The following is a 14,182-nucleotide window of genomic DNA, read 5'->3' as shown; positions in this document are numbered from 1 at the left end:
TCGCCCCGCCTGGGCGTCCCCTGCGCTGAGGTCTCCGCACTTGGCCCGCCTCCGGGCCAGGGGGACTCTGGCCTCCAGGACTCCTCCCCGGAGGTCTCCAGCGAGAAGAAAAACCCTTACCAGGCAGCCTGGATGGGACTCAGGACCCAGGATGGACCCAGAACCCTGGATGGGACCCAAAACCCAGGGGCCAGGCGATGGTGTTGGGGGGTGGGGGGGACAGTGTAGGACCAGTTGGCAACCACCTGGGTCTACTCCTGCAGAGGCAGCTCCTGGGCCACTCCTGCCAGCAGCTCGGGTTGCTGGCCCAGCCCTGTGCCAGGGAGAGGCCCAGGGCCCAGGAGGCTGAGGGTGAGGGCTCTGCCCACAGGGAGAGCCTGCCTTGCAGGTCCTGGCTTCCCCCGCCCGGGTGGGAGGGGTTCAGAACAGCACACCAGCAAGCCCCAGGCACCTTCAAACTCTGCCACCCAACAACCACAGCCAACTGCCTGGTGGGGGGAGCTGGCAGGATTCCTGGATGGAGGCCAGCCTTTGGCACGCCTGAACAGAGTGCAAAAGGGGTACCTTCCTCCTGATCCCTCCCCCCCAACACACACACAAATTAGCCATCCATCCGTGCCAATTGGTTTCTGGAAATTTGGTAATGGGTCATGATTTCCCGGCTCCCCACAGCCCTAAGGGCAGGGTGCCTGGTACTAGCTGCCATGCTTTGGGGCATCCCCCCTTCCTCCCAGTTTGGCAATGCCCAGCGAGATGGCCCCACTGAGAGGGGGTTTAGGTGGTCAGGGTGAAGTCAGAGTCCCCTCTCCCCTCCTCGACTCTGTGAGTGACTTGTGTTTGATGCAGGTGGAGTTAATAAAATAGTGTGCACTTTATTTAAAACCAAACCGAGCATTGATAAAAATAAAGCTCACGGCAGCTGATTCCACACCAGACCTGAACAGGAAGAGCTGGGCATTTGTTTTATTCTTCACATCACGAGGTGGGGGCCGGGCTGGAGGACACCCACCTCAAAGGGAGATGGAGTGGCCTCCACAGAGTAGGTGGAGAGGGAGTCAACTTGGGGCTCCCCCTGGAACACAAGAGTGGCCTGCTGACAGCTTACTCCCTGATGGCAGTGGGGGGGGGGTGTAGACCCCCCAAGAGCTGTGCATTTTCCCTTCTTCCTGGCTCTGTGGGGAAATCTCACAGGGCAGCTGGGGGCCCTGCTCTGGCTGAAGGAGGGACTGAGAGAAAGAGAGAATGTGTGTGTGTGTGTGTGTGTGCGCGTGTGTTTAGCAGGAAGGGATCCTGGGTCCACTTGACACAAAGCGCCACACACAGTCGCTGGGCGAGAAGGCTGAAACCGATGGCTGGGATTAAGGCACTTGTAACAGACTCCACACACAACCCTGCCCTCAGTGACATGGGCCCTGCCTCCTCCCAGAGGCTGGAGGACAGCAGCACACCTGGCACTGTGGGCTGGCTGCAATGCCAGGCTGGAAGGGAGGACAGGGGCTGGGGGCCTGGCAAGGGGGGAGACCAGAGGCATTGGGGGAAGGCAAGGTATCTGGTAAAGGCTGGGGGTGGAGGCCTAGGGCAGTGCTGAGAGAGGCCCAGACAGGCCGGGGTACAGAGAGGGGGTTAAGAGTTCCTCAGAAGACAGGGCCCCCCACAGAGCTGGTCTTCTGTCTCAGCCTGGGGTATAGAGAGACACAAAGGTACTGAAGCTTTGGGGAGGCAGGTGGCAGGGCAGGGGCCGGGCGGGGAGGAGGCTGAGCCACCCAGAAGCAGCTCAGCTCTTTGGTACGACCTATGGCAGCGGTGCGGCGGGCACCCCATCACTCCTCCTCCACGCTGCGGGGCCCCTTGGCCGCCCGTCTCTGCCGCCAGCGCAGCTCTTCCACCTGGCGCTCCAGGCCCCGCACCTTGGTCTCCAGCTGGGCCCCAGAGGCCCGGCTGCCCGTGAGCCGGCTGAGCAGGGCGTACAGTGTCAGCAGGGCCAGGAGGAGCAAGGCCCGGGTGGAGGGGTCGGGCACGGAGCGCACCAGGGCCACGAAGCCGGCCAGGAAGAGGACGAGCTTCAGGCCCCACAGGATTCGGCCCAGCAGGGCCAAGAGCAGGCCAAGCAGCAGCGACAGGAGCCAATAGGCCAGCAGGGCCATGGCGCCCCACAGCAGGAAAGTCTGCACCTGGCTGGGGCTGAGCTTCAGGCCCTCGGTGAGGAGCTCCCCTGCGGGAAGAGAGGCACAGAATCGGCCAGGGACACAGGCACAGGCACACTGTGGTCAAATCCTGTCTCCCCCAGGCTCTGAGACAGGGGCTGGAATGTCAGCCCCTGCGCCCCCAGGCTGACCCATTCCTTCTGCAGGCCGATCTGCTTCCCTCTACTCAGAGGCAGCAATCAGGACTCCTGGCCACAGTTAAATGAGATGCTCCAATGAAGCCACCTGCTTGGATGGTCTGGGGCAGGGGACAAGTCTGGACGTTGTCCGGCGCTCTCCCAAACCCCAAGTGCCAGGCTAAGTCCTAGTCAATCATCCTGCTCCCCTGCCCCTCCCACACATATACACACACTCTTACCATCCAGCCCCATGGCGTTCAGCAGCTGAGCAGAGATCCCTGACAGGGCAAAGAAGGCCACAGAGATGGCGGAGGAGACGACCCACATCACCTGAGACAAGGTCTGCGGGAGAGCAGTGAGTGTCTGATCAAATGGGGAGTTGGGAGGGAGGGGGTGGCGGCAGCTTCTCCCCCAACCCTCACCTGCGCCTCAGAGATCTATCCTGGGGGCCTGGTGGGCCATTTCTTCCTCTGAATTGGAAGCCAGGGTATCTGGGTCTGGACTCCACTGACGTGTTAGCATGACTGGGATTAGTGACAGTGGATGTGTGTGTGTGTGTGTGTGTGTGTGTGTGTGTGTGTGTAAACCTAGGCCCTGAAGCTGTCAGTCAGCCCGTAAAACTGAATTCCTCCTGGCCAATCAGGGACTCAGGACAGTGCGTAAAGACTGTGTATAAAGGGCTCAGGCATTTCAGTGAAAGCCCGGACAATCAGCTCTGTTAAGCTCCGATCTCACCAACAATCCTCTCGGCCAGGAGGCTGACCTATCAAAGACCTGGGTGAGTGAGGCCAGGCCTGGGATGCCACACGCTGGCAGAAGGCACAGCCCCACCCCCACCTCACCAGGAAGAATGGATCCAAGTGCGGACATTTTGCCAGTGGAGCCGTCTGGTCAGACTCAGGCCAAAGTCAAGCCTGGGGGGAGGAGGGAGGGGGAGCAGGGCCTCCGGGAGGAATCTGAGAGTGGGGAGAAGCTACCTGGCTTCAGGGTGTGGGGTCTGGGGCTCTCTGCAGGGCGCAAGGTCGAGGGCATGATGGTCACCAGCATGTGGCAGGCTGCACCTCACTTACCTCAGAAACCAGGTGCGTAGTCTCTGGGCCCACCCAGTCGTCCAGGGTCTCCCGCAAAGACCGACCCATCTGGCTCAGGCGGTCTGTGGGGACCTCCCTCTTCCGCTGGCCAGGTGAGCCGAAGTCCTGATGGGACTGGGCTGACGCCGCATGTAGGAGGACCAGGGCCAGGAAGACTGAGGGGAGAACTCTGAGAAGGCGCCTGCCCCACGGCGATCTGCTGCTGTCTGAACCAGGCATGGTGGATCTGTTAGGGAGAAGCACCGGTGAGCAGAGCACCAGGACAGGCCTCGAAAGACAGTCTGGCGCCAAGCAGCCCCAGCACCCTCCTCCACGGTTGCCCTGGTAGTGGGGAAAGGCAGAACCGGGACTCTCAACTTCAGCTGGGCCCAGCCACCTGAGCTGAGGGCTCTTCTGTCACCTTCTACACCACGGGCCTATCAGCTAGCCGCTAAGACATCACTAAGGTGATTCCAGTTCAAGAAATCTGAAAGCCTGTCTCTGGGTCTTTGGTTCAGTGGACGCACACACACAGCTATGGCTCATCCTGGGAGGTGGTGACATGAGTGTCAGGACTCTCAAGCAAAGTTCTGAGTTCAATTCCACAGCATCGCAGGTACGAGAGTGATGTTCTGGGTCTCTCTCTCCTCCTCTCATCCATGCATAAGGGCATTTTAATTAACAGGCTCTGTCCTTTGATGATTACAATCCACTGAAGATAAAAATGAAAAGATAAAATGGCTTAAAAAAAAAATACTACACGGGGGCCAGGGAAGTGGCTCAGTGGCAGAGGCTGTGCATGCACGAGGCTCTCGGTTCAAACCCCAGCACCGCGTGAGAGCAACAAAGACAAAACGAATCAAAATCCCCAAATAGCGTCTAGAGCTCTGAGGAGGGTGGAGCAGGGCTTTGATTTCTTTCTCGCTCTTAAAAATAGAAAAGCAGGGAGTCGGGCGGTAGCGCAGCGGGTTAAGTGCAGGTGGCGCAAAGCACAAGGACCAGCGTTAAGAATCCCGGTTCAAGCCCCTGGCTCCCTACCTGCATGGGAGTCGCTTCACAGGCGGTGAAGCAGGTCTGCAGGTGTCAAAAAGAAAAAAGAAAGAAAGAAAAGCAAGGAGTCGGGCGGTAGCGCAGCGGGTTAAGCGCAGGTGGCACAAAGCACAAGGACCGGCATAAGGATCCCGGTTTGAGCCCCCGGCTCCCCACCTGCAGGGGAGTCGCTTCACAGGCGGTGAAGCAGGTCTGCAGGTGTCTGTCTTTCTCTCCCCCTGTCTTCCCCTCCTCTCTCCATTTCTCTGTCCTATCCAGTGACAACGACATCAATAACAACAACAAAAACTACAACAGTAAAACAAGGGCAACAAAAGAGAATAAATAAATAATTTTAAAAATTATAAAAACAAACAGAAAAGCAGGTTGGGAGGGGTGGCTCAATAAGATAGCCTCTTGTCTGCTCCCGTGTGTGAGGCCCTGGGTTTGAGCCCACACAGCTGGTGGATGGGAAACACCATGGTTATGTGTTGACATGAGAACCTACATGGGCCTCAGCCCTTCGCTGTAGGGGGGCATATGTGAAGTGGCCGTTCTCCCTCATCACCTTCTGTGTATGTTCACCGGAGTCACCCAAGAGCTGCACAAAGCATGTCCTGGCCTCTGTCCCCAGCCCGGAGGTGATGGTGTTACAGTCTGGTTGTCACCTGGGCTTGGACTCATGCCAAGTGACACACCTTGCAGAGACCCAGGACACAGAATGTCTGCACCCAGCCCCCAATGCTTGCCATAGTTTAGGTAAGACACAAGCTTTTATTATTTTTTTAATTATTTATTTATTCCCTTTTTTTGCCCTTGTTTTTTTTTTTTTTTTGTAGTTACTATTGATGCCGTCATTGTTGGATAGGACAGAAGTGGAGAGAGGAGGGGAAGACAGAGAGGGGGAGAGAAAGATAGGCACCTGCAGACCTGCTTCACCGCTTGTGAAGCGACTCCCCTGCAGGTGGGGAGCACGGGGCTCAAACCGGGATCTTTATGCCGGTCCCTGCGCTTTGCGCTACTTGTGCTTAACCTGCTACTCTACCACCCGAATCCCAATAAAATTTTTGTTCATAGAGGTTTGTCTATAGGCCATAGTTTTCTTCATCATAGGTTCCAAGTCTGTTGTTTATACAGTATGGAAAGGAGAAAAAGGACTATAATTTGGAAAATAGTTTGCAGGCAGCTGGGGAAAAAGCTCAACTGGCTTTTGTGTCTGAGGTTCCTGGTTTGATCCCCAGTATTGCATGTACCAGAGTGGTGCTCTGGCATCTCTCTCTCTCTCCCTCTCCTCTCTTACTAATTTGAAATTCTCTCTCTCATATGTAATAAATAGAATAAGTCTTAAGAATTTGACTCACTCCTTTCTTTTTAGTTTTAAATCTAAAAAAATTTTAATTAATTAATTTATTTTCCCTTCTGTTGCCCGTTTTTTGTTGTTGTTGTAGTTATTAATGTTGTTGTTATTGATGTTGTTTTGTTGGATAGGACAGGGAGAAATGGAAAGGAGGGGAAGACAGAGAGGGGGAGAGAAAGACAGACACCTGCAGACCTGCTTCACCGCTTGTGAAGCGACTCCCCCTGCAGGTGGGGAGCCGGGGGCTCGAACCAGGATCCTTATGTGGGTCCTTGAGCCACCTGTGCTTAACCCGCTACACTACCGCCTAATTTCCTTATTAATTCTTTTTAAGATTTATTTACTTATTAATACAAGAAGGAGGGAGGGAGAGAAGTAAAGCATCATTATCTTTCTGTGTCATGAAAAATAAAAGCAAGTATAAATTTATTTAAAGAAAGGAAGGAAGGATGTGCAAGAACTGAATACTCAAGCTAACCTGAAATCCACTAAGCAGCTCTGAGTTACCTCAAACCCTGTCCTCCGAATCTCCTTTGGTATAGGACGCCCTAGGCAAGAACTGGTGAGTTCGGACTTATTGAAGTGGGCGTGGACTCAGGCGAGAAAAATGCTTTCCGCCCCAACCTCTAGTTGCCACGGAGCTTGCCAAATATGAGGGAGCACTGGCAAACTCCCTGCTCTCTGGTCAGCCCTGCCTCAGGTGGAAGTAGCCAGGTGTCTGAAGTCTGCAGATGCCAACGCTCTCCCTGGAACTTAGCCAGAAGTGCCGGCCACCAGGAGGCAGAAGAGAAGGACCTTCCCATCCTGAGCAGGAAGGAAGAGGGCTCAAGTGAGGGTTATAAAAATAGTGCATTCATTCGGGGGCACATTCTGGCCCAGAAACAGCTGTTCCCAGGCCGGCAGGGCGCAGGACATGCTGCTCAAGCCCTGGGACCTCAGGCTGGGAGGCCTGCTATGCTTTTTTGGCACAAATGTAGAAGCAGATGGTTCCTGCCTGCCAGTGCTGAGAGGCAGTGGGTGTGGGCCAGCCCCTGCACTATCTGGGTCATGGCCGGGCGGGCTGGGAACTGCAAAGGGCAGACCTGCTGTCTTGGGTTGGATCCTATGTCCTAGGACCTCCACCAGGAGGGATCAGATGTCTCCGCCACCATCTTAGAAGGTCAGGGCGCCCCAAGCTGCTCCCCCATGGCAGCCCACTGTAAGCAGTGCCAGCCTCCACTTCCCAGGGGCCATGTGCCCCAGTGGAGGGGATCTTGGGAGAAGCCCTCGGAGTGAGGCCGGCGGTACACTGCCAGCTGCCCTGAGCAGCAGTGGGGAACAAATCTAACGCCATTCTGGGGCCTGTCGCCCTTTCCAGATAAGGGTGCGTGTTTCTGGCTGATGCGCTTCTTCAAGTTGTTTCCCTTAATGGGATTCCTATTCACTCCCTGCAGGTTAATCCCAGGCAGTAAGGATCGGACCCACCGCTCTTGGTTCTCCTTACTTTGGTCCCATCTGATGCTTTTATTAGAGACACGGTCATCAAAAGCTAAAGCACAGCACTGCCAGGGGGACTGTTTCTGAGACTTCTTTGATGCCAGCTCTCAATGTGACATGAGGGCACACGTTTCTTGAGTGGTTCTTTATAATGTGTGTGTGTGTGTGTGTGTGTGTGTGTGTGTGTGTGTGTGTGTCTTTTTTCACTGCTCTGCCCTGGCATATAGTGGTGCTGGGGATGGAACTTGGGACCTTCTGTGCCTCAGGGCTGAAAGCCTTTTTGCATAACCATCATGCTATCTCCTTAGCCAGCTGGCCTCATTTAACTCTTACAATGTTATGTAATATTGCTATCCTCCTCCATTTTACTCTAAAAATAAATGCTTTTGAGAAGTCAAAGGGGTCAGGTGGTGGCACACCTGGTTGGGAGCACATGTCACTATGCGCAAGGACCTGGCTTTAAGAGGGAAAGCTTGGCAAGTGGCAAAGCAGTGCTGCCGGTATCTCTCTCTCTCTCTCTTTCTCCCCTCTCTATCTCCCTCTCCCCTCTTGATTTCTGGCTGTCTCTGTCCAATAAGTAAGATAATTAAAAAGAGAGAAGACAACTTATTCAAGTTCACCTACCAGAATGGGGACTGGACCTGAGTCCAGGATCTAAGTCTTCTCTGGTTTTCTCACCCCCCGCCCCCACCCGCTGGTATAAGGCATGGCCCCTGCCCTGCTCACCACCAACACATCAGAAAGCCACACACCAGGGAAGGATCCTCTCTCTCACCTTCCGGTTGTCACCTGGGGACCTGCCACTTCTGTTCAGGCAGCTCCAACAGAGCTCTCAGAGTGCTGGGTAGCCTGGCTGGGCTGGAGATGCCATTTCACTGACTGATGACCATTAGTGTGAGTGAAAAGGAACAATGTGCTTATCTGAGGTTTGCTCTGAGAGCAGGGTGGGGCGGTCCACAAACACCCCAGGCCACAGTCCCCTCCCTGGGTTGGTTTCCTTTCACAATATGAATCAGTAGGTGGCAGGATGGGCAGCTGGCATAGTGCCCTCTGCTGGCACAGGGTTTCCCATCGTGGCTCAGAGAGGCCCTTACAGAACAGTGGTTCTCATCTCTGCTGCCTTCTTACAACCTGTGGGCAGGAAGTCGGGCAGTAGCTCAGCGGGTTAAACGCATGTGGCACAAAGCACAAGGATCGGCATAAGGATCCCAGTTAGAGCCCCACCTGCAGGGGAGTCGCTTCACAAATGGGGAAGCAGGTCTGCAGGTGTCTATCTTTCTCTCCCCCTCTCTGTATTCCCCTGCTCTCTCCATTTCTCTCTGTTCTATCCAACAATGACAACAACAACAATAACTACAACAATAAAAAACAATGGCAACAAAAAGGGGGTAATAACTAAATAAAAACCTGTGGGCAGAGCTCACCAGAACAAGGAGCCTGCACCACCTGCGGATGGGGGCTCCTAGCTTACTCTTTCCCAGAGATGGGCTCTCCAGAACTTTTTTTTGTGGGAAGAGGGTGGAGAGATTGAAACAAAGAAGGCAGAAAAAGAGAGAGGAAGAGACTACAGCAGTAAAATTCCCTTTAATCCAGTGGGTGCTGGGCTCAAACCTAGGTCTTGAACATTGGGCAAAGCAATGCACAATCCAAGTAAGGTGTCCTGCAGACTCCTCCTGGGGATTTTTGATGCATAACCAGCCTGGTGACTAGGACTGATGGACAGCACAGACATAAGGGTCTGCAAGGCCCCCTGGCCAGTAGCAGTGTGCCAAGAACTGCATCCCATACTCAGATCTGCCATCAACTTGAAACCAATACCCGGCACCGACTACTTATCCTTGACATTCATTCTCCACTTGAAAGCCATCAAGTTCACCTGTTTCTACAAAGACTCTACGCAAAAGGCTGCGGGGGGGGGGGGGCACGAATCGCCAAAACACTTGCTTTTACACAGTAGTGTCACTGAGCATTTCTATTAGCTTGCTTCCCCCCTTCCTCCTCCTCCTCGTCCCCAATCAAAACTGAGGCAGTAGTTCCCCCAGATCTACAATTTAACTTTTTCTTGGGAGTCCCGGGCGCCCAGGGCAGACGGATGACTAATAACTAAATGCAAGTTGGAGGCCTGCCAAGGAGTTTCGGAGCGGAGCAATGGGAGGAGGCAGAGGAGCTTATTTTAAAATAGGGGAAGGAGTTTATTTTAAAGTGGATTCAAATGTGCCAGACTGAGCCGAAAAGAAGCTCCTAGGAGCATGCAGGAGGCCTGAGGCTGGCAGGTGGGTGCGGCCCCCCAGCTACGCCCCGACAGCTGCGGGCCTGCGAGCAACTGTTGGGGGTCAGGGCGGCAGGCGGAGGAGCCACCCCATCCCCCGGGCTCGCAGCGCCTCCCCGGGGCCCAGCCCCCGCGACTCGGGGTGGGGTGTCAGCGGCTTGAGCTATTTCGAACCGCGCGTCCCTGCCAAGTCCTGCAGGGTGGCGTGGCCGGCAGGGGATGCGTCCAGATCCCGGGGTTCGGGACCCCCAGAGGGCTCGGTGGCCCAAAGGGCTGAACGTCGAAGTGGAGGGCGGTGAAGTGCAGCCTGGCCTCCCCCACTCCCCCCTCCGCCCCTTGCATGCTGGCAGTCAACCCCGCCGCGGCCGCACCCCAGCGCCGCGCTCCGAACTCGCTTCTCCCCGGAAGCGCTCGCCTCCGTTACCTAGCAACGACGCCCCCGGTTGCATAGCAACGAGGAGGATGCCGGTCCCGGGGCCACAGTACCCACCTCCGCGCTACCGCCGACCCCTCCCCAGTCGTGCTGGCCAGGCCCCGCGGCTCCACCTTGGCCTCGCCTGCTGGCGGCAGCAGCCTCCCAACCCCGCGTGCTACCTGCTTCCCCAGCATGGCCTCTGGCTCGTACTCACCAGGTTCCGGCCACCGCTGCCCTTCACGTGCGACTTTGCTAAAAAGTGCCACCAAACCCGCGCCTCCACGCCCGGGCGCTGCTATCTCGGCTGCGCATGCGCAAGGCTGGAGGTACCGACGGACGACCTCCCTCGGAGCCCAGAGACGACTCCGAGAGCGCATGCGCCCCACCACGCGCCTCTTCCCTCCCACCCTCTCGCCGCCTCCAGCGAATAATGGGAGTCGGAAGTTCGACCCAAGAACGGAAGTTTTGGCAGGAAAAGGATAAGAAATTGCTGTTTGAACCCTACTTACCGAGAGTGGGTAAATTAGATGTCTGAATGTAGGGGTCGAAGCTTAGCGCGTCCTTCGCCCCCGTGGCATTCTGGGCAATGTAGTTCTCCGGCGCTGCCGTGTCTCACGAGCATTGTGGGAAATGTAGTTCTAGAGTGCGGAGGCGCCCAAGAGCACCTGGTCTTGGGAGAAACTTTTTCGCGCTAAAATGACACAAAGGGGAAAGGTGTTAAAGGAGCAGTTAGAGGAAGCACACAATGCTGGGAAATCCCCACTCCCTCTGAGAGCTGTCCTACCCGCCGGACCCTGCTAATGACTACCATAGGGTCACTCCATTCTAGAGAAACAAGGACTGCTAGACCCTATTTCTACAACAGGCAACCCTGTGTCCCCCACCAGGGACTTGGATTGTGGCGACTACTTCCAAGTTCTGTGTCCTAGGCAAGTGGTTGCTTCTCTCTGGGCTGCAGTATTCTTTCAGCTTTCCTGGGAAAGCTGGACGTAGGTGGGAAAATCCAACAGAGTAAGAAGGATGGATGGGGTATGGTGGGGAGTTGCCAAGTTACAAACTGAATCGCTACCGTATGAAAGTTCCTCTTCGACGTTTTGAACAATTTCTAAAATTCAGCATTCTACAAAGGAGCTCTTCTTCCCTCTTTCCCGAGTTCAGCCTTATCTTGCCTTCTTCCCAGACTGCACACTACCAAGATGACACTTGGTCTGGTGGCTTCGGTCCTTCAGACTCCTCCATCTGTTAGAAAAAGCTATGGAGCTAGGGAGACAGCATGATGGTTGTGCAAAAGACTTTCATGGGGGAGTCGGGCGGTAGCTCAGAGGGTTAAGCGCAGGTGGCACAAAGCGTAAGGACCCGCGTCAGGATCCCGGTTGGAGCCCTGGCTCCCCACCTGCAGAGGAGTCACTTCACAGGTGTGAAGCACGTCTACAGGTTCCTTTCTCTGCCTCCCCCTCCTCTCTCCATTTCTCTGTGTCCTATCCAACAACATCAATAACAACAATAATAGCTACAACAATAAAACAACAAGGGCAACAAAAGGGAAAATAAATAGATAAATTAAAAAATACAAACTTTCATGCTTGAGACTCTTTAATCCCTGGGTCATCCCCCAGCACCACCATAAGCAAGAGCTCAGCAGTGCTCTGGTGCTTCGTTTTGTGTCTTTTCCTCTGTAGCTCTCATTAAAATAAATAGGTAAAATATTTTTCAAAAGAAAAGAAAGGGGACAGGCAGTGGCGCGCCTGTAGGGAGGAAATTTCACTAGTGGTGAATCAGTGCTGTAGGTGTCTCTCCGTTTCTTTCCTTGTCTTCCCTTCTCTCAATTTCTGACAGTCTCTATCTACTAAATAAAAATATAATAAATATAATAAGAAGAAATTATTAAATAGAAGAGAAAAAAGAGATGATGAAAGGAACTAGGGTTAGACCTCAGGTGTTGGGATTCACACACACATTTGTATAGGAAAAGATGTGCAAGTTGGCCAGAAAACCAAACTGTTTTTTTAAATGTCTATGTAGTTATGTCCCAAAGGAAGTGTCCATGCCTCAAAGGGCATATTTTCCTATTAAAGTGTTACTGTTTCTACCTAACCTTTACCCACTGTTCCCTTAATAAGTTTTTTTTTTTTTAAAAATCAAACTTGCTAGTAAAAAAAAAAATACTGGGTGTCAGCAGTGGCATACTGGGTTAAGCATACTTAGTACTAAGCTCAAGGATCAGGGTTGCAGCCCCCGGCTCCCCACCCGCAGGAGGGTGCTTCACAAGTGGCAGTGCAGGTCTGCAGGTGTCTATCTTTCTCTTCCTCTACCTGCACTTCCCTCTCAATTTCTCTCCATCCTATTGAGGAAAAAAAAAAAAAAGCTACCAGAAGCGGTGGATTTATAGTGCCAGCCCCAGTGATAACTCTGGAGGCAAAACAAACAAACAAACAAAAAAAGAACTACAACCTTAAAAAGGGGTTTGCTTCAGGGCCAGGCAGTGATGCAACTGGTTAAGTGCACACTTAGAATGCACGTAGGGAGTCGGGCTGTAGCGTAGTGGGTTAAGCGCAGGTGGCACCACGCAAAGCACAAGGTCCAGCGAAAGGATCCCGGTTCGAGCCCCGACTCCCCACCTGCAGGGGAGTCACTTCACAAGTGGTGAAGCAGGTCTGCAGGTGTCTATCTTTCTCTCTCCCTCTCTGTCTTCCCCCTCCTCTCTCCATTTCTCTCTGTCCTATCCAACAACAACGACATCAATAATAATTACAACAGTAAAACAACAAGGGTAACGAAAGGGAATAAATAAATAAAGTAAATATTAAAAAAAAAGAATGCACGTAGACCAGGGTTCAAGCAGGGGGAAAGCTTCACAAGGGGTGAAGCAGGACTGCAAGTGTCTCTGTCTTTTTCCTTCTCTATCACTCCCTCCCCTCTCGATTTCTCTCTGTCTTTATCTAATAATAAATTAGTTTAATTAAAATTTAAAAGATTGTATGTTTTAAAACTAAACCCTGCTTCTCAGGAGATGACATAACAATTAAGAAGCAGAGAGGCGGAAAGAAATCACAGCACCGGAGCTTCCTTCAACACAGTGGGGGCCCAGGCTCAAACCCAGGGCAAGTACGTGGCAAACCTGCCACAACATCCCAAACATCCCAAAGAGCTGTTTCACCATCACCACCACCACCACCCCAGGGTGTTGATTTAAAGTGGTAACACATCTATCTCTGGACCCTCATCAATTTCCTGCCTCCACTTAGGATCTTCTTCTTTTTCAAGAGCAGCCTGGGGGCATCCTGGATTGGACTTCCGCAGCCTTTCTCAGTCATAGCTTGATATTGGCCATGAGCTGGTTTCTGCTGTGTAGTAGGGTTTGTGGCCTCAGACCAGAGACTTTGTTGTGTAAGAAGTGGAACTTGGGCTGGAGAAACAGCACAGCAGTAGCGCACAGGGTTTGCATGCAAGCGGAACCAGATTTGACTCCCAGCACCAGCAATAACCTACATAAAGCATAAAGTGGGGAAAAAAGAAAAGAAAAAAGGCTGGTGAAATGGCTCGTTTGCAGCCTAGGAGGTGGTGTAGTGGATGAAGCTTGGGACTCTCAAGCATAAGAGTGATGCTCTAGTTCTCTCTCTTTCTACCCTTCTCACTCAATAAATAAATAAATGAAGGTCCCACACCTATGGACATCTAATCTTTGACAAAGGGGCCCAGACTATTACATGGGGAAAGCAGTCTCTTCAACAAATGGTGTTGGAAACAATGGGTTGAAACATGCAGAAGAATGAAACTGAATCACTGTATTTCACCAAATACAAAAGTAAATTCCAAGTGGATCAAGGACTTGGATGTTAGACCACAAACTATCAAATACTTAGAGGAAAATATTGGCAGAACTCTTTTCCGCCTAAATTTTAAAGACATCTTCAATGAAACGAATCCAATTACAAAGAAGACTAAGGCAAGTATAAACCTATGGGACTACATCAAATTAAAAAGCTTCTTCACAGCAAAAGAAACCACTATCCAAACCAAGAGACCCCTCACAGAATGGAAGAAGATCTTTACATGCCATACATCAGACAAGAGTTTAATAACCAACATATATAAAGAGCTTGCCAAACTCAACAACAAGAAAACAAATAACCCCATCCAAAAATGGGGGGGGGGAGGACATGGATAGAATATTCACCACAGAAGAGATACAAAAGGCCGAGAAACACATGAAAAAATGCTCCAAGTCTTTGATTGTCAGGCA

At 52.7% G+C, this 14,182-nt stretch overlaps 1 protein-coding gene across 1 annotated transcript; it reads right to left on the bottom strand.

Annotated features, from left to right (window-relative positions):
* Positions 1-847: 847 nt before the first annotated feature.
* TMEM109 (transmembrane protein 109) lies at positions 848-10,291 on the bottom strand. Its single transcript, XM_007519513.3, has 4 exons — positions 10,154-10,291; positions 3,394-3,640; positions 2,563-2,665; positions 848-2,212 (listed from the first exon to the last, which is right to left on the bottom strand). Exons 2-4 carry the CDS (start codon positions 3,631-3,633, stop codon positions 1,821-1,823), a joined length of 735 nt encoding a protein of 244 aa, XP_007519575.1. The 5' UTR covers positions 3,634-3,640; positions 10,154-10,291; the 3' UTR covers positions 848-1,820.
* Between the last annotated feature and the right edge of the window lie 3,891 nt (positions 10,292-14,182).

The sequence above is a fragment of the Erinaceus europaeus genome, chromosome 17, assembly GCF_950295315.1.
Source record: "Erinaceus europaeus chromosome 17, mEriEur2.1, whole genome shotgun sequence".
In the NCBI taxonomy this organism is placed as follows: Eukaryota; Metazoa; Chordata; class Mammalia; order Eulipotyphla; family Erinaceidae; genus Erinaceus; species Erinaceus europaeus.
This window is presented reverse-complemented; position numbering and strand designations above follow the sequence as displayed.

Coding starts and splice junctions, on each gene's coding strand:
- TMEM109 (XM_007519513.3), bottom strand. CDS start 3,633: ATGCCTGGTTCAGACAGCAGCAGATCGCCGTGGGGCAGGCGCCTTCTC. Junction 2,666..3,393: donor CTACGCACCTGGTTTCTGAG/GTAAGTGAGGTG, acceptor GCTCTCCCGCAG/ACCTTGTCTCAGGTGATGTG. Junction 2,213..2,562: donor GAACGCCATGGGGCTGGATG/GTAAGAGTGTGT, acceptor CTCTTCCCGCAG/GGGAGCTCCTCACCGAGGGC.